The 24,227-nt window shown below is 37.7% G+C and overlaps 1 protein-coding gene across 2 annotated transcripts in view; it reads left to right on the top strand.

The window, feature by feature from the left end:
* Positions 1 to 24,227, top strand: part of WAC (WW domain containing adaptor with coiled-coil) — a gene marked incomplete at both ends in the record, with an annotated part of 53,478 nt that overhangs the window by 20,663 nt on the left and 8,588 nt on the right. The window contains 8 exons of one of the 2 annotated variants that reach the window (XM_079538051.1): positions 2,361 to 2,467; positions 3,221 to 3,336; positions 3,772 to 3,884; positions 5,350 to 5,658; positions 15,179 to 15,424; positions 17,163 to 17,285; positions 18,296 to 18,444; positions 22,240 to 22,358. In XM_079538051.1, the coding sequence (XP_079394177.1) occupies positions 2,361 to 2,467; positions 3,221 to 3,336; positions 3,772 to 3,884; positions 5,350 to 5,658; positions 15,179 to 15,424; positions 17,163 to 17,285; positions 18,296 to 18,444; positions 22,240 to 22,358 (1,282 nt within the window). The remainder of the gene's footprint in view (positions 1 to 2,360; positions 2,468 to 3,220; positions 3,337 to 3,771; positions 3,885 to 5,349; positions 5,659 to 15,178; positions 15,425 to 17,162; positions 17,286 to 18,295; positions 18,445 to 22,239; positions 22,359 to 24,227) is intronic. The other variant, XM_079538052.1, reaches the window with a different exon arrangement.

Genomic DNA, 24,227 nt, shown 5'->3' on the forward strand with positions numbered 1-24,227 from the left:
GAAGAAACTGCTGCAGAGCAGCGCCAGGGCTGCTGTAGGCAGTGTGAGTGCCACAGCAGCTCAGGTACTGCTGAGGGGCTTGGTGACTCACTGCCAGGACTGGGAACAGCCTCGGAAGCAGTGGGAGGTGCAAAGGAAACTGCAGAGCTGTGAGACTGAGGGGGGGTTGGATGTCTGTTCAGTGAGCTTGAGGGGTCTGTTTAGGGTTGGGTAGAACAGGCTTTAAGAGATTATAGTGGTCTAATGCATATGTTGCCATCTTGCTCGTGTTGGGAAAATGTGTAATGGAATATTCAATGTGGCAGTGTATTTAGAAAGTCACTAACAACATCTCGACTGAGCTGAATGAAGTGTAATGTAACTGCACCCATAGGACGGGATTACAGTAAATTGACTGTGTGGATGGTTTCTGAAATTTTGAAGTGAATGATATCAAACTGTTTTAAAAAAACATCTGGTGCATCTCATTTTTGTTGTTCGTTTTTTTTTCCCTATAAAAGGGAGATAGTTGTTTTACCTCATAGTAGAATTTAACTAATGAGTCTGTGGTAAGCAGCCTACAGAAATACACAGAGACATTTAACAACTTTATCTCAGTAGAATTTGTGAGGGAACAGTAAATAGATGAAGACTGTTAACAGAATAATTTATTTAGAAATATTTAACCACTGTCTCATTCTGTAAAGGTTAAGGATAGAGTCACAGCATCACCGAAGTTGGAAAAGACTCCTCCCAATGATAAGTTTCATTCTGCTGGCCTTGAGTGCACAAGATGGCATTCGTGTGGGCCTAACTCTTGCTTTTGGAAGGCTGTACTTGTGGAGATGTCCTTTTTCCTTTCCTTGCCATGCACTTTTTAAAGTGAGTGAGTGACATACACTTGCTAGCCGAAATAGTGCTGGAAAGGGTTTAGAACTGCTGATGATTCTGGTGGCCAATAACTAGTGTGTGCAAATTTGTCTCTATTCTTTGTAGGGTTGGAACCACGTTGGTCATAGCATATTTCTTTGCTTCTGTGACTGATTGCTTTTTTGTCCTGGGTGAGGAGGAGGTGGAGAATTTTGTAGTAATTTTGTCAACACTTGCATAGTCAGAAGGATCAGAAATCATTATTTGTATAATAATCTGTCCTATGATATGTCTGATACACTGTAATAAATCATTTTCTGCTTATGAGCTCTCAAAGTCCTAGAAAATCTTATTTTAATGGCTCAGTTCACTCCCACTTATTAGAACAGTATCAGGCTCTGATTCTTTGGTGTGGTTACTCATGAGATTTAGTTCTTGGTATTTGCAGACCCTTCTGATTTCAAATTTAAACTACGATACAGTATGTGAAGCTGGTAGTTCCTGTTGTAGTAGTAGTTACGTACTTGGGAGGACAGATAAGATAAGGTCAGTGCTGATGTATTTTGAGTATTTAGTTTCTCCTTGAAATCTATGAGAAAATGATTTTTCTTAGCACGGTGTGGAAGAAAAATGGGAAGAATGGAAAAATTGAAGAGACTTTTACTTGTGTAGAATTTTTCAAGGAATAAGAGTCTGTAAGAGCAGGACATTTATACAAAGTTCACCAAGGGCAAATGAGGGGGCTTATTTAACTGGAAATCAGAAGAGTTAATGTTGAGTTGGTGATTGAGTGTAGACACAAATGTAAGTGTAAAAAATACTGCGTTCTCTCTTTTCTCATTGCTCAAGTGAGAAATTTTTTTTAGTTCAATTGTTCCAAGGAAGAAAACCAGGTGACCTGAGTAAACAGTTGTTTGGGGTCCAGAACTGCGTGAGCCTCTGAGAAATGTTGCTTATAATATGCTGTATTGCAGAGTCTGTGCTGCAGGAAAACTGAATTTATTCTATTTTCATAAATAGAAATAGTTACGTAGGACCAGGCACAAAGGAACTCAAGGGTGAAGAAAACCACCTTGCTTCAGTGAACTTGAAAAGTGATTTCTGTATATTAAACACAGTGGGCGAATGAGAAACCCTTTTAAACTTTCTGACTTAATGTTTTGGATAAAATGATTTCTAATTTCTGAATTAACACGTTAGGACTCTGTCAGCATACTGATAAAATAATGGTAAAGGCTATGTATTTTGTTTGAGGGATAAAGTTTGAGAGTAAGAGTAGTGCAAGCTACATTATTGTAACTGGAGAGTCAAAGGGAGCTTTACCTTATATGCAACAGAAGAAATATGTGTGTATGTCTTCTGAAACACTTCACATTTGATTGATGTTTTGATACAGGTGACTGATATGCCCTCACTGCTTTTTGCCTCTTCAGAATTCAGATGTGTAATTTCTTTGAAAACATATGTGGTTAAGTATTTCTTTTTTCCTTTTTTTTTTTCTTTCCTTTTAGGGACCAGTTACTCTCCACAAGAAAATTCACATAACCACAGTGCTCTTCATAGTTCAAATTCGCATTCTTCTAATCCCAGCAATAATCCAAGCAAAACTTCTGATGGAGTGAGTATTTGTGATTAGTATTTATCTCCATTCACATATATATAGCACTTTCAGCGTTATCTGAAATGGGAGACATGTACTTCCTCTTTCATTGAGTTCTCCAACATCAGTTTTTCTTTTATAAACACTTTAAGTATCCAAGCTGCAGTTGTTAAATGTTGTAAAACTGTTCTAATTGATAATCATTGGAGGTTTGAGTTACATGTTTTGAATTTAAAATGTGAGATTGTTTAATAAAGTAGATATATACTTTCCTTGAACTTTATTGGTAAAATCATATTTTCTTGCCTAGGTTTACTTCAGATGCACTGTAGTGACTTTTTATCACCTTATTATCTAACTAAGTTTTAGTGGTTAGGGTGGTGATTGTTCAAAAATTGCACTGAAAGCAGAACAGATAAATTTACAAAGCATAGGAAAAGATTGAAAATACAATTGCAATGACTTTTTGAGAAATTTTAAGCTGCAGAGAACTAGTGTTATCAATTGTGATATTGCTGTGTCCCAGTAAGTGTACTGTTATTTTCTTCTATTTTTTCATGGTTAGTGAGAATAAAACAGAAGAAACTTTTGTAGAATGCAGCAGGAGTATAGGGGTCACATCTTATAGCTTACCAGCAATGGATCAGGCATTTAAATGTGATCTAAATGGAAAGCAGTGATAAGGATACGTATGAGGACTTGACATAGTTCTCAGTGTGTGTATTAAAACTCTGGGGTAGTCTTTTGTCCAACACTGTTTGTATTTCGAAGGCTTACGATTCTGCGGATGATTGGTCTGAACACATCAGCTCTTCGGGCAAAAAGTACTACTACAACTGCAGAACAGAAGTTTCACAGTGGGAAAAACCAAAAGAGTGGCTGGAAAGGTATATGTGTGTGTGTGTGTGTGTGTGTGTGTGTGTGTGTATACACACGTCTGTTTTCAACTTCTAAAGAAAAGTCTTCTTAACATCATTTATAGAGCGGTTCAGTTTATCTAGTACTGCTGTAAAAGACTGTGGTCCAAGTTTGTGTTTCCACCACCCATACATGACCTCTAGTACCTATTTTATCCCTGCCTGGGTGATCCCAGAACAGGGGGAGGGGAAATGTTGTCTGTGCTATGTTAGTGAGCTGAACTCGTCTGATATGGTGAGGGCTTGGACAGATGCTGGCGTAAGGAAGCAACAGTTGGAGTTCGCCAGCTTCATCTGTAGCAATGATCTCTTAGAACGATTCATCTTACGCATCTGTAGGAAGTATTGTTAGGTGATGTAAATTCTTATTTAACTTGTGTTGTTTTGTTTTTTTTTTTTCTTCAGAGAGCAGAGACAAAAAGAAGCAAGCAAAATGTCAGTTAACAGTTTTCCAAAAGATAGAGATTACAGAAGAGAGGTGATGCAGGCGACAGCTGCCAGTGGGTTTGCCAGTGGAAGTATGTGGTTTTGCTCTTTTCCAAACTTGAAGAATTAAAAAATAAAAACATTTCCTAAGCTGCTTTTCTCCTCTCTTCATATAAACAAAGCCAAACTGAAGATGCAGACAGCTATGTCAAGTGTTGTTCCTTAAAACAACTTTTATTTACTAGAATCACAGTTTCGTAATGCTTTTTATGGTACTCCTTCTTGCAGCTTTTACTGCCTAATTTGAGTTCTGTGTAGGTAGTTATTGAAACAATCTGCACAACTGATAGTACGGTTGGAGTGTTGCACTTATTGAGACATGTCAGTGTTATATTCTAAGCATGAAAATAGAAAAGCAGAAAAAAATTCTAAAAACTTGATTTCACATCTGAAAAATGCAAACTAATTTGATAGATAATGGTATCAGGGTTTTTCAGAAACTTGTATACTCTACTGAAAGGTATTTTTGCCACGCCAATACTATTAGCAAAGCAAGTCCCAAACCATGACTTTCTGTGGCTTGGATTTTTTTCTTTTTTTCCTGAGAATATAGCTCTAATCTTTGCCAAATTTTTCTAGGAAATGTGCAAACAATTCCTAGAAACATGTGACATTCCTTCTGTGTGCTGATATAGTTTTAATGATTTTGTAGCATAAATCTCTAGATGGATTAAAAGTAGAAACCGAACTTTTATTTTTCCAAATTGTGGTTTTTCTTCCCCTTCTGTGGGACTTGGCCAAGCAGACGTGTGTTAAAGGAATGCTTTTCTGTATATGTGAAAACATATTGCCATGCTACAACAAACTGTATGCTACAAAAAGATAGCATACTTGCATGTTTCAGTAACCACTTGTTTTATGAAAATCAAGGATAAAAAAGCTCAGTATTTGCTTGATGTATTTTCTGTGCAGTGTACTTTAACGTCCATTAGCGTGTGACAGATGCAAACTAGTCACTCATTTCATAGATGGTCTTCTGAATTCATCCAGCTGAAAGTACTTTGTGGCAGTATTCAAGTGACTTGAAGGAGAATTCTTTGAGGGGTAGAATCTGAAACTACTTAATTATACATGATGCTCAGGATTTCTAATGAACAAAAGAAAAAGGGCAGAGATTATCTCTTCATGCTAAATATAGATGAAAATAGGTGAAAATAATAGATTTTGATTTAGATTTTTTTAGGAGACTTCAAAAGTTAACTTTGACTGTAACACTCATTATAAAGCAGCCCTTCGTCAAAACACAGTGCTTAACTGGAACTCTAAATCAAGCAAAGGTCAGAGAAAATGCGTTTTGTCAGTGAGTAAAATTGAATTTTGCCTTTTTTGATGCTGATTTGCTTAAGTTTTTTTTTTAATCATAAGAAGTTTGGTCAGCTGTAGTTATTGATGTGCAGCTGTATTGATCATAGTCAATGCAGTTTTAGAGAGAAGTTTCTAATTTATCTTCTTTGTTTTTTTTCTTAATGCAACATTACTTGGGGAATCCTGAAAAAGTGGAAGACAAGCATTCTAGTGACGCCAGTAGTATGCTCCCACAGAATATTTTGTCTCAAACAAGCAGGCACAATGACAGAGACTACAGACTGCCAAGGGCAGAGACTCACAGTAGTTCTACTCCAGTACAACATCCCATCAAACCAGTGGTTCATCCAACTGCTACCCCAAGCACTGTTCCTCCTAGTCCATTTTCTCTACAATCTGATCACCAGCCAAAGAAATCCTTTGATGCTAATGGAGCATCTACTTTATCAAAACTGCCTACATCTGCATCTTCCATCCCTTCACAGAAAACAGAGAGGAAAGGTATGTCTAATGAAATTCCGTGTAGTACTTAAAACCAGGTATTTCTTTTCCTTTGCTGCTTAAATGTTACTTCCAGAACTTAAGTGTACTTGTTGTGTTGATTGTGCATGCTTACAACCCAGTTAGCATTTTGATGAGCTTACTAATTCTTAAACAATTCTAAATGGATTTTGTGGTATTTACTGTTTATTGGCGTATTCTGCAAATTGTTATTTCAGATCATCTTTTAGTAATATGTTCAAACTTTTTTTCTTGCCTCATGTTGTTTTGGGTGTTTGCCATTTTTTGAGTTCTTAGCATAGATGTAGCTACACTGTTTGAAAGTCATTTTGGACCAGTATATTTTAGGAACTACTCTTACGAAATGGAATGCCACTGTGAATCTGAAGTGCTGTTATTACAGAAAGCTACAAAACTTGTATGTTTTTTAACAGCTGCTCGAAGGCTGCTGAAAGTTTGTGTTTCTGTGCACCAGAAACTTTTAGAATCATCGAACAAAGATGAGGATTTTGTGCATTGTTTGTGAATTTCAAAAATCTACATATTAATTTGATTTAATTTGTTATTAGGGAAGAGATGGTAAAGAACATTGTGAGGATGGAAAAGTGATACTCTGATATAGCCAAGCTCATTGAAATGAGTAACATTTTGTTAGAAAAAGGTGTTTCAGAGCTTTGAGGAGAGGAAAAAAAATATTTTTTAATAAAGATTTGGGTTTTAATTTTAAGTATTACTAACCTGTTATGATAGTGGATTCATTTTGGAAAGATACTGAAATTTGTGAGTATGCCTAGTTTAGAAAGAGTAATACAGTCCTGGGAAGCACATTGAGCCTCAGGTCTGCTGTTGGTCTTACACTCTGCATTTGTTTTCTTGCCTTCTAGTTTTCTTTATTAAAGAATTCCAGCTTTTAGTGCAGTTGGAAATTTTCTTGGCTATCCAAAAATTCCCAACGGTAACATTTCTAGCAATGTAAGAAAATTGTACATGAAGAATTTTTCATGAGACCTTGAGCAGTTTTCACATGATTTGGAATGTGAGTGTTGATGGTAAATACGGATTAACGGAGGCGAGCCTTTTTCTGTTGAGCAGTGTAAAGCATGAAGAATTAATGGTGTGCTGGTTTTCATGTGGTTCTTGTACAGAACACCAAGAAATTAGCTGCTAAGCCTCTGCTTTGAGTGCAGTTTGATACACTCCTCTAAACAGTGACAGTGCAAAACGTCCATGTGAAGTATTCTCTCCTTAGATTCACACGATAATTAAGATTGGAAAAGAACACTGCAATCATCCAGTCCAGCCATCAACCCACCACTGGCATGCCCACTAACTTTGTCCCTCAGTTCCACATCTGTGTGCTTCTTAAACATCTCCAGGGGTGGTGACTCAGCTGCCTCCCTGGGCAGCCTTTGCCAATGCATTACTTCTCTCTCTGAGAATACTTTTTTCCTGATATTAAGCATAACCTCTCTCTTTCCAGTACTATCTTTAAAACGTTCTTTAAGAAACCCTTTGTTACTTCATTCTTGCATGTGTTTTATTCCTGTTTGGTGTCTGATTGGACTTCATATTGGGTATTCTTTTCCTGTTTACTGCATACCTTTATTAGTTGCCTCAGGTTAAACTGAGCAACTGAGTCTTGCTGAAACTGAAGGGATTTTCCCGTTGTGACAGCTGCTACAAACATTATCAGGTAGTTCTGGAATTTCTTAGATGTGGCATTTGTTTGAGAACTTAGTGTATGCAGTTGGGTACATGCAGTAGAGGTAACTGTGTGGGGCAGTCTTGACACTATGAATCTTACCTCAGGATCCACATTACCTTAGATGCTTCCTTATCAATAATGATGTAATTTCTGTATTCCTATAAACGGACCATTTAAGCTTATAGGAATGAAATAGATAGATTCCATAATGATGCGTAGTTGATGTAACTGCTTTGTGACACCAAAGTGTGAGCAAATGCAGCACTTTGGGAACTTCAGGCAGGGTGAGTCACAGTTTTAAAGTTAGTAAGCAGTTGAGTTAGTAGAATTTGTTAGTTGAATGAGTAGAAGAAAATTAGGCTTCAAAATTTCTTTGTAAATTTTGGTGTATTACTTGAATTTCCTCCTTCATAAACAAAAAAAACTCAATTTTGTATTATGATAAAAGATTGTTCATAGGGTACACTTAGTAATCTTGCCTTTTTCTTGTTTTGTGGCTATTAAAACTTGTATTTGGTATTTGAACGTGAAATTTGACCAGTGTAATATCCATGGAACCTCGTGTATTTAAACAAAGGGAGTAAACTGTTGTACACTGTAATGGTTCTGTATAGCTTTCTTCAGTTACTCATTCTCCCAGATGTGGCTGTGAACCTGTGCTGTTGTAGGTATGCTGTTTTGTTGGTGATTGTTTCATTGTGATGAAAATGAAGAAAGTCTGGTCCTGTGACAGCTTAAACAAGTTCCTAAAGTTATCTTTGTAGAATAGGAAAGTAGTTAGGGAGGTTTGTTTTTATGGTAGTGAAGGAAACAGCCTTTGATTTCCTTTGATTTGTTTTTTTTCCTTTTTTATTTTTTTGTTCTCCTGTTCACTAGCTGTACCATCCCTCTCTCTCTCCAAGAAGAGGTAAAGCTGTCTTTTAGCATTGCTTACTAAGGGAGCTTGGTCCAAATGACTGAATAATACATGCAGTATCTTGGCTAAATTAATTCTTGCTTCTTGTCATTGTGTTGCTGGTGGCTGTATGCCGTAAGGCATATGCCACATATGTACCACTGTTCTAATAGTTTTGTTAATGGTGTGTATTTTTAAAAATGCAGTAATAGTTATGAAAAATAAAACAAAATCACCAAAAACCAACGCTTCTTTCAGCTCAATCTCTTTTGCTGCAGGGGTATGTTGTAGTCCCACAAGGAGATTGAATAAAATCCCTGGCTGAACTCTAGCTCAGCTGTTAGCAGTAGTCCTCTGCCCTCATGGCTGGCAGTAGTGGAGAGTTCCTGGGGAACTATTTGACCTCTACCCTTTGATTTGAATGTTCCAGTCAGAATCTGCTGCTTCTGTTTGTGCTCACTGTGAGTGCTCTATGCAGGTAAAGTGTGGGGTTGCTTTTCCTACTTTGGGCTGTAGGGCACATCACATGTTTTTGTGTTTCTTATTCACTTACTGAATGAAATGTTGTACTGTCCATACCTTAACAGCGTGTCTGTCCATAGAGTACTTCTCACAGCTTTCCTCCAAGTCTAGTCAAGCAGCACTTCTGTTTCTAGCAGCAGTACTGTGAAAACTCTCCAACAGAACTCAGCAGGATGGCCAGCGCAGGGTTGTGTGGGTTGTGTGGGTTGTGCTGTTGATGCTGCCAGACTGTAGTGGTTGGTCAGTGGTGGCTGAGCTTCTTCCTTCCTCTTTCCTCACCCACTGTTTTGTACTTGTAACACTTCTTAGACTTCAGTGGTCAGTTATTAACGTGGCTCCTGGTATCACTGCATCTTCTTTGGCTGAGTTTTTCAGTTCTAAGTTTATTGCTCAGTTTGTACAATGGTTGCAAAAAATTACATTAGTGAGACTGTTGGAGGTTTCTTTCACTGTTTCATACTTGTTTGCTGAGCATTGCTGTTATGTTCATTTTGGCAATGGAGCTAAAAATACAAAAACTTCTCTGAGACTGGAGTGATCCAATATGAGCAGGGTACAGGTTGGGATTTTTTGTATTTCAGAGGTTTTGAGCACAGTTGAGAGCCCAGTTACTGTTGTTGCAGTGGCTGCATTTGTCCAAACATTTTCAAAATGCATCTTTTTAAAATATCTATGTATCTTGCTGTGGCTTAATAATCTTCATAGGTGAAATTGAATTAAAAAGCTCAGTGTGACTCACACTGTACAGAGAACTTGGTGGAAAACACTCACTGGACTGTACACATAAGTACTTCAGGTGAATGCATTACGATTCTTAGTTAGTAGCAGTAAATCAGGTAGTTTGGTGAGCTGTTCTGCAGGCTGTTTAATTAATAAAGCAGCTGCGAGCTTTATGGGGCAGTAAGGCATTGGTTTTCTGAACATTTTGTAGTGCTATTTCCCCCCCATGGTGAGCATGCTGAGAGCACGTGTGATTGTTGCTAACTGAGCAGAGATTTAACTCCAGCTCACAAATGTGCTGAGTAAGGATGAAGTGCTGAATTCAAATGTCTTCAAGTGCATTTTGTTCTACTGTTCAAAATAAAACTTAATAGAAAAAGCTAATTGGAACACTCAAGGGGTCACATTAATAATTTGGAAATTATGCAGTCAGCCCTAAGTGGGAAATTTCCATGTCATTTAAATAATAAAAACCTTTGGAATAAATCTTTTCAAATATATATGACAGAATAAGAAGCAACTACCTACAACAACCTTGTAAAGCTGCTTGATGTTTAGAGAATACCAGCCTGTGGGTTGTCAGGAAGAGGACTGTGAGGGAAGTTGGCATGCAGAAAATCCGTTTTTGCATCTCCCTTTTTCCCTCGGAATCACTGAGCCTGGGCAGCTCAGCAATAGCAGGCAAGGGAAGGAGGAGTGCTGCAGGCACAGATGGAACGTCGCTGTGAAGCTGGGTCGGCCTCTGGTGAGACAGGGTCTTCACTTGTGCGTTAAGCCTGGTCTGATAAACTGCTTTTCATCTGAAACATTGTAGGCTGAAAACACAACTCAGAATGAGGTACACTGGTCCTGTTTTGCTGAGGCACAGCACAATAATGTTACGAAGGGGCCATGATTAATGACAGCAAGATTCAGCAACGTTTTAATTTACTGCCTCAAACTTTGAGAATAGAAGCGTTTGCCTTCTAGTCCCTAGGCTGTCGTTGGAGAACTCTGTGGTGCAGCTGCCAAAATTAATCTGCCATATTTTTCTGAAAGGATTACTTATCCTTTTTCCTTAGGAATCCATACTGCTTTGGAATATCCAGTGGAATGTTTCAGCTCTGACTTGAGATGACTTTTCAGGGACAAGCAGTGGCCTGCAGTTACTTCCTTTCAGCTGCCCTTTTGTGAAACCTGCGCCTTTGTCGTATTGGTTCTTGTCGTGGGGAATGCTGCCTTATGTCTCTGACTTGTCTCCTTCTAGGCTAAAAGATGTGATCACAGGTCACAGTCCAGCAGAGTAATTATAGACAGAAAGCACATTCCTCATGATGATTGTCTTAAAAAATGCTCCATTCTACTGTATAACCACTAAGCTCTTCATGCAGCTGTAAGTTAAGCTCCAAGCTTAATTGGTTTTTCTTTGCCATCTAGTTTGTTTTCCCGTTTGTTTTTTGGACAGCTTGAGCTGTTGGCCTCGTGGTTCAGAAACTTGTTTTGGTGTCGAAGTGTGTGTAGTCTTTATCCAATCATTGTTTGTTGGTTTTGTTTGCTGTTTTTTTCAGAAAGCATGCTGTACGTTTCATACTGTTGAGACAAAGTGAATTGCTGGATTTTTCTTTTACAAGTTTTCTTTAAAAGCTCCTGAAGTCAAAAGGTTTTTCCCTCCCTGGTGGTGTTTTTTGCTTTGGAACAGTGATCTTAAAGGAAGTGCTCAAGTCATGAAATTTTCCATAAGTGAAAAGATTACAGCGGATGTTATGCTCTCGGTTTTAATTATTTTTTGTTTTTTTTATTTATTGAATAGTTTCATTTGGGACTTCATGATAGTAGCTGAAATTGTATGTGTCATTAGGGTCATTTGTGTATTTGTTTACAAGTTGCTGTTGACAATGAAGGGACCGCAGAGTTATTCTGTCCAATGCCAAGTGGTTTTAGCTCATCATCATCTAATACTTTTACAGGCCTTGCAACATAGTTGATCTTTTCTTTAAGAATACTTCTAACAGACACAAGATTTGAATTTTCTGCTTGTAAAAATATGCTTAGGTTCAGAGTTAATCTATGTTTGATGTATTAATAGCTAAAAGCAGATTTAGGAATGACTGCCATTCTAGGTAATAACTAGAATCCTTATTTTGCAGTGATGCTGCATGTAGCTTGTTTATGAGCAAGGTACTGTACTGACTCAGGTACAGACCAGTGTATCAGAGCTGTAAAGACTGACATTTGTAAAGAAATCTAAATGTTCTCAGTATTGTGTGCTCTTCAGATGCATTTTGTGGTGGTTGAGATCTGAAATGAGAGTTACAGGTCTGTGTAATTCCAAATATAAAATAATTCCAAATTAAGGTAATTAAAAATCTACTTTTACAGAAGCGGCCTGTATTTCAGATTTTTTAGCATGTAAGATTTTGTCATGAAAGATTTTCCCATTGTAGAGAAGAAAATGACTTTTCAGACTGCTTGAAAAGAGCAAATGCTTCCACAAGCATATCTTTGTCAATTCTGGTTTGGCAAAAAAAACTTCGTACCCTTTGTACTGTGCACATTTAGATGGTTATAAGCACAGAGATGTACTCCTCTGTTACATCTTGACTGCTGTTTCTGTAATGTTAATGGTCTCAAAAGCTGACAGTGTGAGTGTTGGCCACGAACTTCTTTTTCCACATCGTTTTCTCAAGGTGTTTAGTTCATATGATTGTACAAAAACTCTGTTTTCATAGATGTATTTTAACACATACATGAAACTTTCACAATAGTATGGTTGCAGGACAGTGTTTCCACATTGTTCAAAAGGAATCATTTTGATTGTGTCAGTTTGGTTAGTATTCTTGTAGCGGAGAAGCTCTCCAAACTCAAGTACTTCTGAAGGCTCTTTGGCATTCTGTGGTTTTGTATGACAGATTCTAGGTCCTTTTGGACGAGAAATGAGTCAGGACTCATTGAAGGTTTGCCTCCACTGCATTGCTCATTCATCTTTGCCTTTGATTCAGTTTTGTGTGTGTGTGTGTACAACACTGCAGCGTGGCTGAAAAATACTTGGAAATGCTTGCTGTGGTGGTATGGTTTGAAGCTCTGGATCTGCTTGTGTGAATCAATACTATAGTAATGAGCATTTCCCTTGCTTAAAGCAGTTTAATTTCTTCTTTTAGCCAGTGGTTGTACAGAAACATGATTGGTCTGATCCAGTGCCAAGAAAAGAACTCAATCTAGCTGTGAAGAAATATTCTTTACATTAAGTGCATCTAGCTATTAGTTCTGGTAGTTGCTTAGGTGTTTGGTTGGGTTTCAGTTGGTTTATTTTCTGTTCTTTTGGGGCTGTTTTTGTTTCTTTTTCAATCAGGGTCGTCACAGCCACCCTCTCCTCCCTCCTTCCCTCCCCCAGAGGTTCTCAGAGTCATGGGGTGAAAGACTTACTAGCACTTACCTGCCCCATTCTGCCACGTTCCCTTGCTTTTGTCTGCCAGTACATGCGTAGGACAGATACAGATTCTGTTCAGACTTTATGGTGTGATAAGATTCTTGCTTACTTGATGTATCTTGAATTCCTGTTATTTTGCTAAACTAACTTGGAACACCTTTGCGTTGTAAGATTTTGTATGCAGTATTTCTGCAGCAGACTAATGACTCAGTGCATTCATGGGGAGGGCTGGTATGTAGTTGGTTGTTCTGGTCACGTTACTGAAAAATGTATAAAGTGTTTGTAACCACTTCTTTTTTTCTCTTCAGTCTTTGTAATGCTTCTTGTCCCTTCATGTTATTTCAAGTTTTCAGTTCTTCTTATGAAAGCTCCTGTCCAAATGACCAGGTGCCTTTACAAATACAATCAGATCAACCTTTTGTCCAAAGGTGTTTGTAATGAGACAAGGCTATGTCTTTTTAGAAACTTGCCTGAAAGATCAGGCTGTGTCTGTGTGCCCTGACCTTCACATCCTTACAAGCAGTCAAATTGGAGTTCTTCAGCATTTCTTCTAGTTTAGGTTTCTCAGCAAATTAGCAACAAAGCTATTTCCATTGTTGGAGGCCTGCTATGAAGTTTCTAGAGAAACTGTGCAGAAGTCCTTTTTTTTTTTTTTTTTTCTTTTCATTTTAACTGAGAAGTATAATCCCATTGGATTTACATGTTGGTACTCACTTCAGTCACTCTTAAATTTTTTTAGAGTTCTTCTCCAATGTAGAATCAAACACAGAACTTGTAATTCAGGCTGTCAGAAAATTACAGCTTCTAGGAATTGTGTGAGACTTCAGGCGGCAGAATGAAACAAGACCTTTTGATTTTTCTTCTCTACTAGAAGTCAACCTCTTCCTGCCTTTAATATCTCTCCAAAGGAAAAGCAAAACAAACAAACAAATAAAAAACCAGAAGTGCTTAGAGTGCAGTTTTCCCTCCCAGTTACTTTAGCTTTCATTTGGATTTTTTTACCTGAAGTGTTTATCTGTGAATCTGTGTTGATGTTCTCTCCCCAATCTGAGGTGCGTTTCCAGTCCAGGCCTTCAGTATTGTGGGCAAGCATTGTCAATGAGAGCTTGGATCTGTACCTGTCTTTCCCGTCATCGTCCGGGTTGTTTGGTACTGTAGGGCCTCAGGTGGAGTTGAAAGGAGGACGTGAGAGAAGGGGAAGCAGGAATTGAAGTGTGATGATCCAGGCTTCTAAAAGGAAGAGTATTGGAAATGACTGTATACCCATAGTTAGTGGAAATACTTTCAGAGAAAGAATTTCTTATGGTACTGGAATGCAGGAGAGACTTTCATACTGACTGTAAGTCAAATTTAAAAGTTGTTGATTAACTCAGATTATATCATTGCATTTTTCTTTTAATTAAGCCCAATTTAACTTAACTTGTATGAAGTTAAATTTAAGCTTGTATGATATAACTAATAACGTAAGCACTAAGCACGTATGTAAGCAATTACTTGCTAAAAAGAGAATAAGAAAGTAAAGGAAATAGATCTTGATGTTTGAGAACAAGCTGATGATGAGTTTGAAATTAATTATGAGCAAGTACACATTCAGATGTTTTTCCCCTGTGTGGTGGGGATGCTAACAGCTCTTGTTTTAAATTTCTAGTGCAAATTATCACCCTAACTATAATCTTGAGCTTCTTTTTTTTTTTTTGTAGCTGGATTGTACATGACAGACTTGGTCTTTTTTTTGTAGCTTTTGAAATCTAATTCCTGAGTAAATGAAGTACATCTTATTCCCTCCCTCAGATTTTGACATATTAACCCATCTGTTTGTAAGTCCATGGACTTCTTAATGCTTTTTGTCACTGCATGTCTTCCATGTCACTCCAAAGAAAGTTTGGAGTGCATGATAAAAAACATTTCACAAGAGGATATGTACTGCTAAAGAGAACATTAATGAAGAATTTTTGGCTTGAGTTTGTCTTAATAATTCAGAGTACATTGGAGGTGGGTGGGAAGCCTTTGTCATGTCGACAGCTTTCCATCCAATTCTTGGAAGTTAAAGTATTTTTGAGTGTGTGGCTAATACATATTAAGTTCAATAACCCAAATGACACCATTTATCAAATATCTTCAGTTTTTGTTACATGAATATTTGTATGTATCTTTTCATCTTATAATCATATTTAATAGTTCGATCTTCTGAATTTAATGTGAATATTTTGCTAGTGAGGAGTTATGAGGCTGTACTGAGGAAAATGAAAATTACTCTTTGCCTTCTATTTAGAGTCTACATCCGTGGACAAGACTGTATCCCATTCTTGCACAACTCCTTCTACATCTTCTGCTTCTGGACTGAATCCAGCATCTGCACCTGCTTCATCAGCTCCTACAGTTCCTGTCTCACCTGTCCCACAGTCACCAATTCCTCCATTACTTCAGGACCCAAATCTCCTTCGACAGTTGCTGCCTGCTCTGCAAGCCACATTGCAGCTTAATAATTCTAGCGTAGATATATCCAAAATCAATGAAGGTAAGGATTCCTTAAAGTTCATGTAATCCTTTACTTATGCACATTAGTATACTGTGGGTGGTTAAATTGTAGTAAATTCCACTATTACCTTAAATGAAAAGTAAGTAAATCCCTACCTGAAGTGAGGGTTGCTAGTTACCTTGTTTTTCTGTTCAGCCTATTAAAATTAGCCAGATGATGTTTAAGATTAATATGCTTGTGAATTCCGATGTACCTGAGAGTTTTTCATTGATGCCAGGGATGCATCAACTGTGCAGGTATTCTCTTGCTCAAAGTTTAGTTAGTTTTTTACATGTTTATTTTATGCAGTGTTCTTTGTTTTCTGTAGTTTGAGCTGCCATCCTAGTAGTGTTTGCAAATACCAAAACTTCTAGTGCTTTGGAAGTTGTTTATCATTTTTTTTATTTAACAGAATATGTTGGCCCCACTGAGTAAGATGGTGTATCACTAATTTTGCTGGCAAGCTAAATTTAGTGCATTTAATCCAATTTTGCAGGATAGGCTTTTTTTGTTAGAAGAATTTTTACAGCTAGGTGTAGTGCCTTTCATTGCAAGTACAGGTGGAGGTGGTGCATTTTGATCGTTGATTTTTCTACTGGGATTTCTGCACATGGCAACTTAATGAAAGAGGAAGTGTTGTGCGCTGGGTTTTTTGTTTCAATTTGTTCTGCGCTGATCATCAATTTAAGTAGGAGGCAAAACATTTGCATGTAGTGCCCAGAGATCTTTAATCTTCTAAAAGTGTAAACCATGAAAATGATCAGATTTTACTTTAAACTTAGGAATTTTTCCGTAATAGTTGTTTCTGTGGAAAAAAATCTCAATTGGTTTCCTTTTAATCAACAAATGTGGTTTCATCAGTAGTCCAGTAGGTTATTGTCTCTTTTCCTGTGCTGGGAGGAGCTCTTATAACTGCTTATTTGCACGAGGTTAGACTGAAAAAGTAGGAGAATCGTGGTTGGTTGGGTTGAAAAATTACAGGTCCTATTATGTGTCCTGCTGTATTCTATTGGAAAGTCACTAACTTGAATTCCCAGGCTTTTCTTTGAGCATACCTGAGCAGCAGCTGTGCTCAGTGCTGCTGTGATAGCATGAGAGCCTGCTGATATGCAGATGGGCAGCATGATTTTACCTTGCACAGCGGGGCTGCCCTCATCATGCACATGATGCAGAGAAAAAGAACTTTTGGATTTTTAACATGAAAAACATTACTTTTTCCTCTAGCAGGTAGTTGATTTTCCCCAATTATAGGTATTTTAAGTGTTAGTGTTTCTTGAATTGGGAATAGTGTTTCCCTCTACTTTCCTGAAACCTTTTAGTGAGCTGAAGTGATGCTGGTTTATTTCTTCATCATCATCATTATTATTATTATTATCATTTTTAAATTACAGTCATTTTGAAAAAGCTTATTCTTCTTTACTGTAATAATAAATTGAATAAATGTTATCTTTATGCGTAAGAATTATAGTTGATCCATAAGATTAAGCTGAAGAATTGAACTTAGTTTTTAAAAGATTTTTTTTTTCCCAATGAATGTCCTAAACTACTAAATAAAGGGCTTGATTAAACATGCCAAGCATTCACGAGATGAATTTATGTCATTGATCACATGGCTTTCTGATTTGTCATGGATGTGGGGAAAAAGATAACAGAAGAGCAGTTTCAGACTGGCTGCATGCATTTAACAGCTTAAACTTATGTTCTAGAATTGTCAGTAAAACGTAATGTTTGCTTTTAGTTCTAACAGCAGCTGTGACACAAGCCTCCCTGCAGTCTATACTCCATAAAATTCTTACTGCTGGACCATCTGCTTTCAATATCACTTCCCTAATTTCTCAAGCAGCACAACTGTCTACGCAAGGTATTAAAAGTTATCTTTTTTACTCATGTAAAGTAGTGAAGTTGTATTTTATAAAGGCTGATACAGCTGAAACTTGTAGAAGCTGTTTTGAGTCATATCTTTGGCCGCATGATGCAGAGTATGTTGAATGACTTCTTTTTCTGAAGGTACAATGTGAAACCTTTACTCAGGGAACCTGAGCTGGCAAGTAACTAGATAGATGTACTGCTGTCTTGCCTTCTGGGGTTTTCTCTGTATGTTACCTAAGTTAAATACGAGCAGTGTGAAACGTGGAAGTTTATTCTGAACCTTTATAAGACTTAATGTTTTTTATTATATTAAACATAACTCTTCAGTGTTTGAGCACCCATCCTTGTAACACTGTGCACCAGTGACTATTGAGGCAGGCTTGAATTCTTGAAAGTAAGTTAATTCTATCTCGTGTTACTTGTAGACTTTTATAAGTGATTTTCAGCTTCTAGGCATGGTATTACTTCAGATATCCTTAGTACATTCTGGTTTGTGACTTAATACTAGAAACTGAAACCAAAACAATACATTCAGCATTTATGTTGAGTAGATAAGCAGTATTATACACGTACTAACTTTTAACAAGTAAAACACGGGGTTTTGGTTGTTCTGTTCATTTGTTTTGGTGATTAGATGCTTAGAGTGAATGAATGGATTTCTAAGTATAGTGTTCGTGCATTCTCTGTTAAATTCAGTTGAGCACTCCGAAATAGAAATCACAAGTGAAACTAATTTAATCTCTTCGAGTGTAAAAAGGCACTGTACAGAGGCCTCTTCCTTGCTTTCCACTTCTGCCAGGTTTTAGAAATGAATGGTTTGGGGAAAATACAGATCCTTAGTTGAAGTTGTTGAATATTTGATTGTTCCAGTAGTTTATTCCCCCTCTGTTTCAAATGGAATCTGTTTGTGTAATATCTAATACACAATCCTGTGAAATACTGGAAGAAAATGTATTTCACATTGAGATATGGTTTTACAAAAAACAATGTTCTTCTTCGCAGCTCAGCCATCTAATCAGTCTCCAATGTCTTTAACATCTGATGCCTCATCACCAAGATCATATGTATCTCCCAGAATAAGCACGCCTCAGACTAACACCGTTCCACTTAAGCCTTTGATGACTACACCACCGGTATCATCACAGCAGAAGGTAAGCTCCTGTTGATTTATGGCATACTGCAGTAGGAAACCACTCGAGGTAATAGTAAGTATTAATGCTGTGTGTTTCAGGTACTGACTACTACGTGTAGGATGATAACATGCGTGTTGTCTTTCTCAGTAGGAACGGAAACAACTGGAAGCAGCTGTAGTCAGTTTGTCAGTAGTATCTTGTAATACACTTTTTTGTTTATTCTTGAAGAATATCTTTCATTCACTTAAGATGCTATCATATGCAGTAGTAGTGTCTGGAAATATTAGTAAGAGATCAGCATTGCACCATACTTAAAAGAAAATAAAAACTTTCTACAAAGGGAACAGCTGATACGGTTCTTTGTACTTTAGCCAATAAATGATCATTTGATTGAGAGAAAAATTCTTAGCGAGTTGATTTTCCTTGGCGCAGTCTCAGATTTGGTTCTAGCTGTTTACAAGGTCAGTAGCATCATTTTCCTTTTCCTCCCTACCCCCTTTACCTTTGTTCTTTCAGATTTTCTTAATTGGATAAGTGGCAGGTGGCACGTGAAAGAAAAGAACATTGGGTTTTTTTGGTTTTTTTTTTTTTTTTCTTTTTGTGATTCCTTCTTGTTGATCACTGCTCAGAGGAAAGAATGTGTTTTGCTGTGAATACTGTAGGAAGGTTAAGAAGCAGTTGGACACCTTGTGTAACATTTTATCAGTGTAAGAAGTATGACTGTAGACTTTAGATTGGAACAGTTTTGCGTGACTTTTTTTCTTCCCCCTAAAATTTGTTTTCTGCCTGTTTTCACCCTTGCGTGTAGCTGAGATACCTTTCTCTCAAAAGTCTGCTATGAAGAGAACCTCTTACAGTTTGAAGGCCTTAAAGAAATATTTTTATCTTCAGGAGGACAGATTGCATTCCTTATTTGAATATGAACACCTAATTTTCTTATACTTGAGTTGTTTCATGGGTATAAAGAAAACCAATTATTCCCACAGGTGGCTTTCGGTGATTGGCAGTGATTTGTGAAAGCCTAATGTGTACAAATCCTTCTACTTGTCTTTGTTTCTGTCCTTAGAGAGCATCATGAGTCAATGTGGTCACATCTGATGTCTAGCCAACGAGTACTGAAATCATCATGTAGCAGACTTGTAGCTAAGAAGGGAACGTGTGTGGTGTTTTCACATCCTAGGATAAGAAAAATAATAATTGTGTGGATTTTTTTGTTGTTTTCTGCTGGTTTGTTGTTTTTTCCAGACTTTTTTGTTTGTTTTGAAGTTATTTACTTTCAGTAGTCTGAAGTTGGTCTCTTCTGATCTCTGCACTCCTGAAATATGAATCTACTTTATAAAAGTTTTGGTCATCAGCTACTGTAAAGATTTCAAAATATTAATCCTTTGCAATCTTCTGTATCTTCTGATTTGCAAGACGTTTATCCTTGTCTTACAAGCAGCTTCTTTAGTATTTATTGTCACTGCACAGTTGTTTTCCTACAACTGTGCAAGCAAATGTGTACCCAGTGCCCGCCATAATCTCCAACATTATGCCTGTGTAGTAGGTGTCATAGTGGTGAAGTATTTCTTCAGAGAAAAGGAAGGCAAGCCAAGTGCTCTAAGTAGGGCCAGTGTGTTTTGGTAGACCAACAGTATAATTGAAGTTGTTTTGGGGCACACAAGCCTTCCCTCAAGTATCCTCAAGCAAACTTTGAGGCTAAATGCAGGTTTGAGAAGAGTTGGTCTGAATCCCACTCCAGGAGGAGTGGGGGAAGGGTTGGTTATTTTATGCTTCGTTTGTGATGATGATCTCTTACTCCAGGCTAGCTTTTGTGATTACCTGTAGTCACTGACTTGGCATCAAGGTTTTCACCTTTTCTTAAGTAGAATATTGTATGTTTTAATGGTATGTACGTGTGTGTGTGTTCATATATAAGCTCTTCTGCAGGTGATGTCTATGTTTTGATGAGCATGCTGGGGCACATAAGTTGAAATTGCTCTATTTTAATCCAGCTTTCTTTCGAAGATTGCAACTCTGCTGTTTTGTGTGTTGTATGTATTGCATACATGAGAAGTTTTTATCCTGTCCCTCTGTGAAAAAGTTCTAAGTCTTACTACTCTGGGATATAAGCAGTAAAACTTCATTTTTTCAAGGCACCTTGAGTAACTTAACAGACCTTCTAAGAATCATAACACGCTTGACAACATGAGCCTTTTTGAGGTTTGGTGCTAGCAACAAAGGTGTTGAAATATTAATGTGAACTGTTAGTCCCAGAAGTAGCAAATTCAGGTTCAGCAGCAGATAATTTTCCAGTTCAGTAAGAGCTTTCTTGGTGTTTGTTGTAGTCACATAATTACATTCTGGCAATCAATATCAAGATGCGAACTTTGGTTATAGCTCCAAGGGGAGCCTGTTTTAGTAGTTGGGATTTTTCAGTCAGGCCAGCTTATCCTGCTCTTAGAACTCAGTGTAAGTTAGTCCAGATGTGGTGCTGTGCCAGGAGGCTGTTCCAGAACACAGGCTGGTTGGTGTAGGTGCTTCTGTGCAGTAGGTATAGGTAGAACTGAAGTGGTACCGTGCAGGCAGGGCCCAGTGCCATGTGGCAGCTATGTTGGCTGGCTCTGGAGACAACGTTACATGGGTTGTAAGTCAGGCTTGTTCCTTAGGGCTGCACAAACACCGTACTGCTTTTAAACTGAAGTTGGTGTGTGTGCCTGGAGAAATGCATGGGAAAAGGTGGAATAGCTAACAGGATTTGTAGCTTCTTTAATAGCGTGTTTTTTTTTTTCCCCAGTGAATCCTGTTTGTTTTGTTTTTTTGGTTTTTACAATCATTTTAAAATTGTGGTTTTTTTTGTTTTTTTTTTTAACTAGCTAAGGCGCTAGTTAGTATCTTACTTTAGATCTGCAGGGTGATGGTGATATCTGCAACCAGACTTCCTTTTGAAATTATTCCTTGTGTTAAAACAATTTCAATTGTTACATCTGTTCACGGGATAAGCAAAACGTAGGCATAGATGGCAAAGTTTTTCGTGTTGCACATTTCATAAAGATATTTAGTCTTTTCAGGAATCAATTTATGAATTACTGGTATTCCATCTTCCTTAGCTGTATAGTTCTGTTGATTTCAACTGAGATAACCACTGTGTATTCTTACAGTAATGTTAGTTTTTTTCTTTACCAACACTGCTATTCAGACTATTTTGGCTTTTTGTGATAATCTTTAAGATTAGGTAAGATTAAGGTAGATTTTTCTTTTGAATGTAGGTTTGAGATTGCATTACTGTTTTGTTTGTATTTAAATAAATGAACTTGCATCCTGAGTTATTTTAACAATGACTGTCTGGTTTGTTTCACTGATGTCTGTTTCTGAAATTGAGAGGATATCTGGAGGTTCTGATAACCGCTAGCTGGTAATCTACACCATCTTGGTGTCAGCAAATGCCAGGCAGGTGCCCTGACTTAAATTTTTGTCTATATGGATCTATAGAATCAGTTCTTAAGTAATAGGGAGGGAGAAAAATTATTAGCTTGATTTTTCAGGTGAGAAGGCAGATGAGTAATTTTGCAGCCACTTCCTCTCTTGCCCCTTCTTTAAAAAGGATAGGGGTTACACACATGGGAGGAGAAAGAATCTTGACCTCCAGGTACTGTAACTTGAGCATAGTTCATAAATTACAGTTCTTCTTTTCATCTTGTTGTAGCTCAGGAATGCACAGTAAGCAAACAGAGCCTCTTGAAGAATAAGAAACTTCCATCAACGTCAACTTCCTTCCCTGTTTTCCTGATAGTTACTGTGCAGGAAACCTAATGAAGGTTTTAAACTTTTCAGGTTGCTACTCCAGGAGTTAAACAAGGACCAGCTTCACAGTCAGCACCTCAGCAGCCGGTAATAGCTGACAAGCAGGCAGGTCATGAACCTGCCTCTCCTCGAAGTCTTCAGCGCTCAAGGTATGTCGAAATACTTATCTGTACTGTCTTGTGTTTCTGTTCTGAATCCATTGTGTGTGACATGGATTGCAGTTTGTGGATTCTTCTTGGCTTCTTTACTGACCACACGGTTTAACTCTACTACTGCTGCTGGATGTCTAACACATCTTTGTTACAGATGTCACGTGGCAGGCTCTCTGCATTTGGACCGCTTCTCAGAGTTGTGTTCGCAGAAGCAAAATGAAGTTCTTATTTCTGACGCGTTGCTCGGCCATCAGTCATAGAAGTTATTCCTTGTGTTCTGACTCAGAGTTTGGAGTTTTTTATTTTCTGCGTAGTTAAGAGAGTAAGGGCTTTTGCTGGCTTAGTGTTAGATGTTGATGATATCTTTCTGTAGTGTCATTTGTTTGTTTGTTTTAAATCATTGAGAGCTTTTATGTAATGTTGGCTGCCTTAAACTTCATTCTGATCTTTGTCAGATATCTAACCTAAAACTTACAATACTCAGTGGGTGGAACAACCAAACAGTGTATCAGCTTCAGCATCTAGTAATTATGGATATTGCTGTTTAATTCTTTCTTAATAGTAGTATCAATGATAAATTAATGTTTTGCAACCAACTAAAACTTTTTGGTAAGGGGAGTAGACTTTTTTTTTTTTAAGGAGTAGATTTTAGGGAACAGCTCCTAATCAGCAGGCCCTCTTGTTCTTTGCTGGTCATTTCCCAATAGGCAATCCTGCTGAAGAGGGATAGATACTTTCTTGGTCAAATTTGTGTTGGGTTGGAGTCAGTCTGAGGTGATCCTGGTGAGTGTTTTTCTGCTGTTCCATACCCTCACCTTTTCAGGTTTTAGGACTTCCTGCCCTGGCGTATATGCGCTACCCACATCCAGTTATCTTCAGAGATCTGTTGAGCCTCTACAAACCATTGCTGCACTTGGCATCAGCATTGTGCTGGCAAAGGGAAGCTGAATTTGACCCAGCAGCTATACAGCTGGATCAGAAGGGTCACACAGGCAGCAACATTCCCTGTTTGAGTAGGAGAGACACAGGGAAACAGTGCACAAGTTGAGGAGAGTGTGCAGTCTGTTATCAAAGATATTGTGACAGTATTTTCACCAAAAACTTGATAGTAGTTGGTATCCTGTATCTTTTAAATGGTTGGATATTTGTGGCAGCAATATGTCGTGACAAGTGTATGCATTTCTACTTCCTTGGAAAGTTGCAGAAAATGGAGGATTAAGGAATGGGTTCCAGTGCTGTGGAATTGAACAGAAATGGACCAGTTGAGATGCAGATTTACTCATCTCCAAAAGATTTCCTATAACTGAACTAGCATAGAACAATTTTTAACTTCGCAGGAGAAAACAGTCAGATTTGGGCTGCTTCTGAGTCTGAGTCCCTGAGGTCTTTTTATGCAAACGAGCAGCATAACAACCTAAACTGTGAACAAGTGGTCCAAAAAGAGGCTGTATCAATGAAGGCATTGCTTTCCTACAGGATGCCAGTTTAAACATGGGTTCCTTGTGCAGAAGCTGGTAACTAAGTTTCCTTTGCTTTGATAAGTATAGAAGTCTTAAGCAAATAGAGCTAATATGTATTTTCACCTTCTTTTGGAGGAAGTACTGTTTAAGAAACATTGGAATGGCTGTTTTGAAAGAAAAGGCATCATAAAGATAACTTTTTTTTCTAAGAGATAATTCCAAAGACATACTATAAATTATCACTACTTTAAAAATAGGACTAAATGAGTGCCTCAGTTATTAGTCAAGATACTGGTTTCTCTTAATAAAGAATTGGGAATATTTTTCTCTTACCCTAGAAAATGAAAAAGTGCTGGAGGGATGTCTTTCCTCCCCATTATTTACATACTATAAGATTTTGCAGTAG

The sequence above is a fragment of the Tetrao urogallus genome (assembly GCF_951394365.1).
Source record: "Tetrao urogallus genome assembly, chromosome: 7".
Lineage (NCBI taxonomy): Eukaryota > Metazoa > Chordata > Aves > Galliformes > Phasianidae > Tetrao > Tetrao urogallus.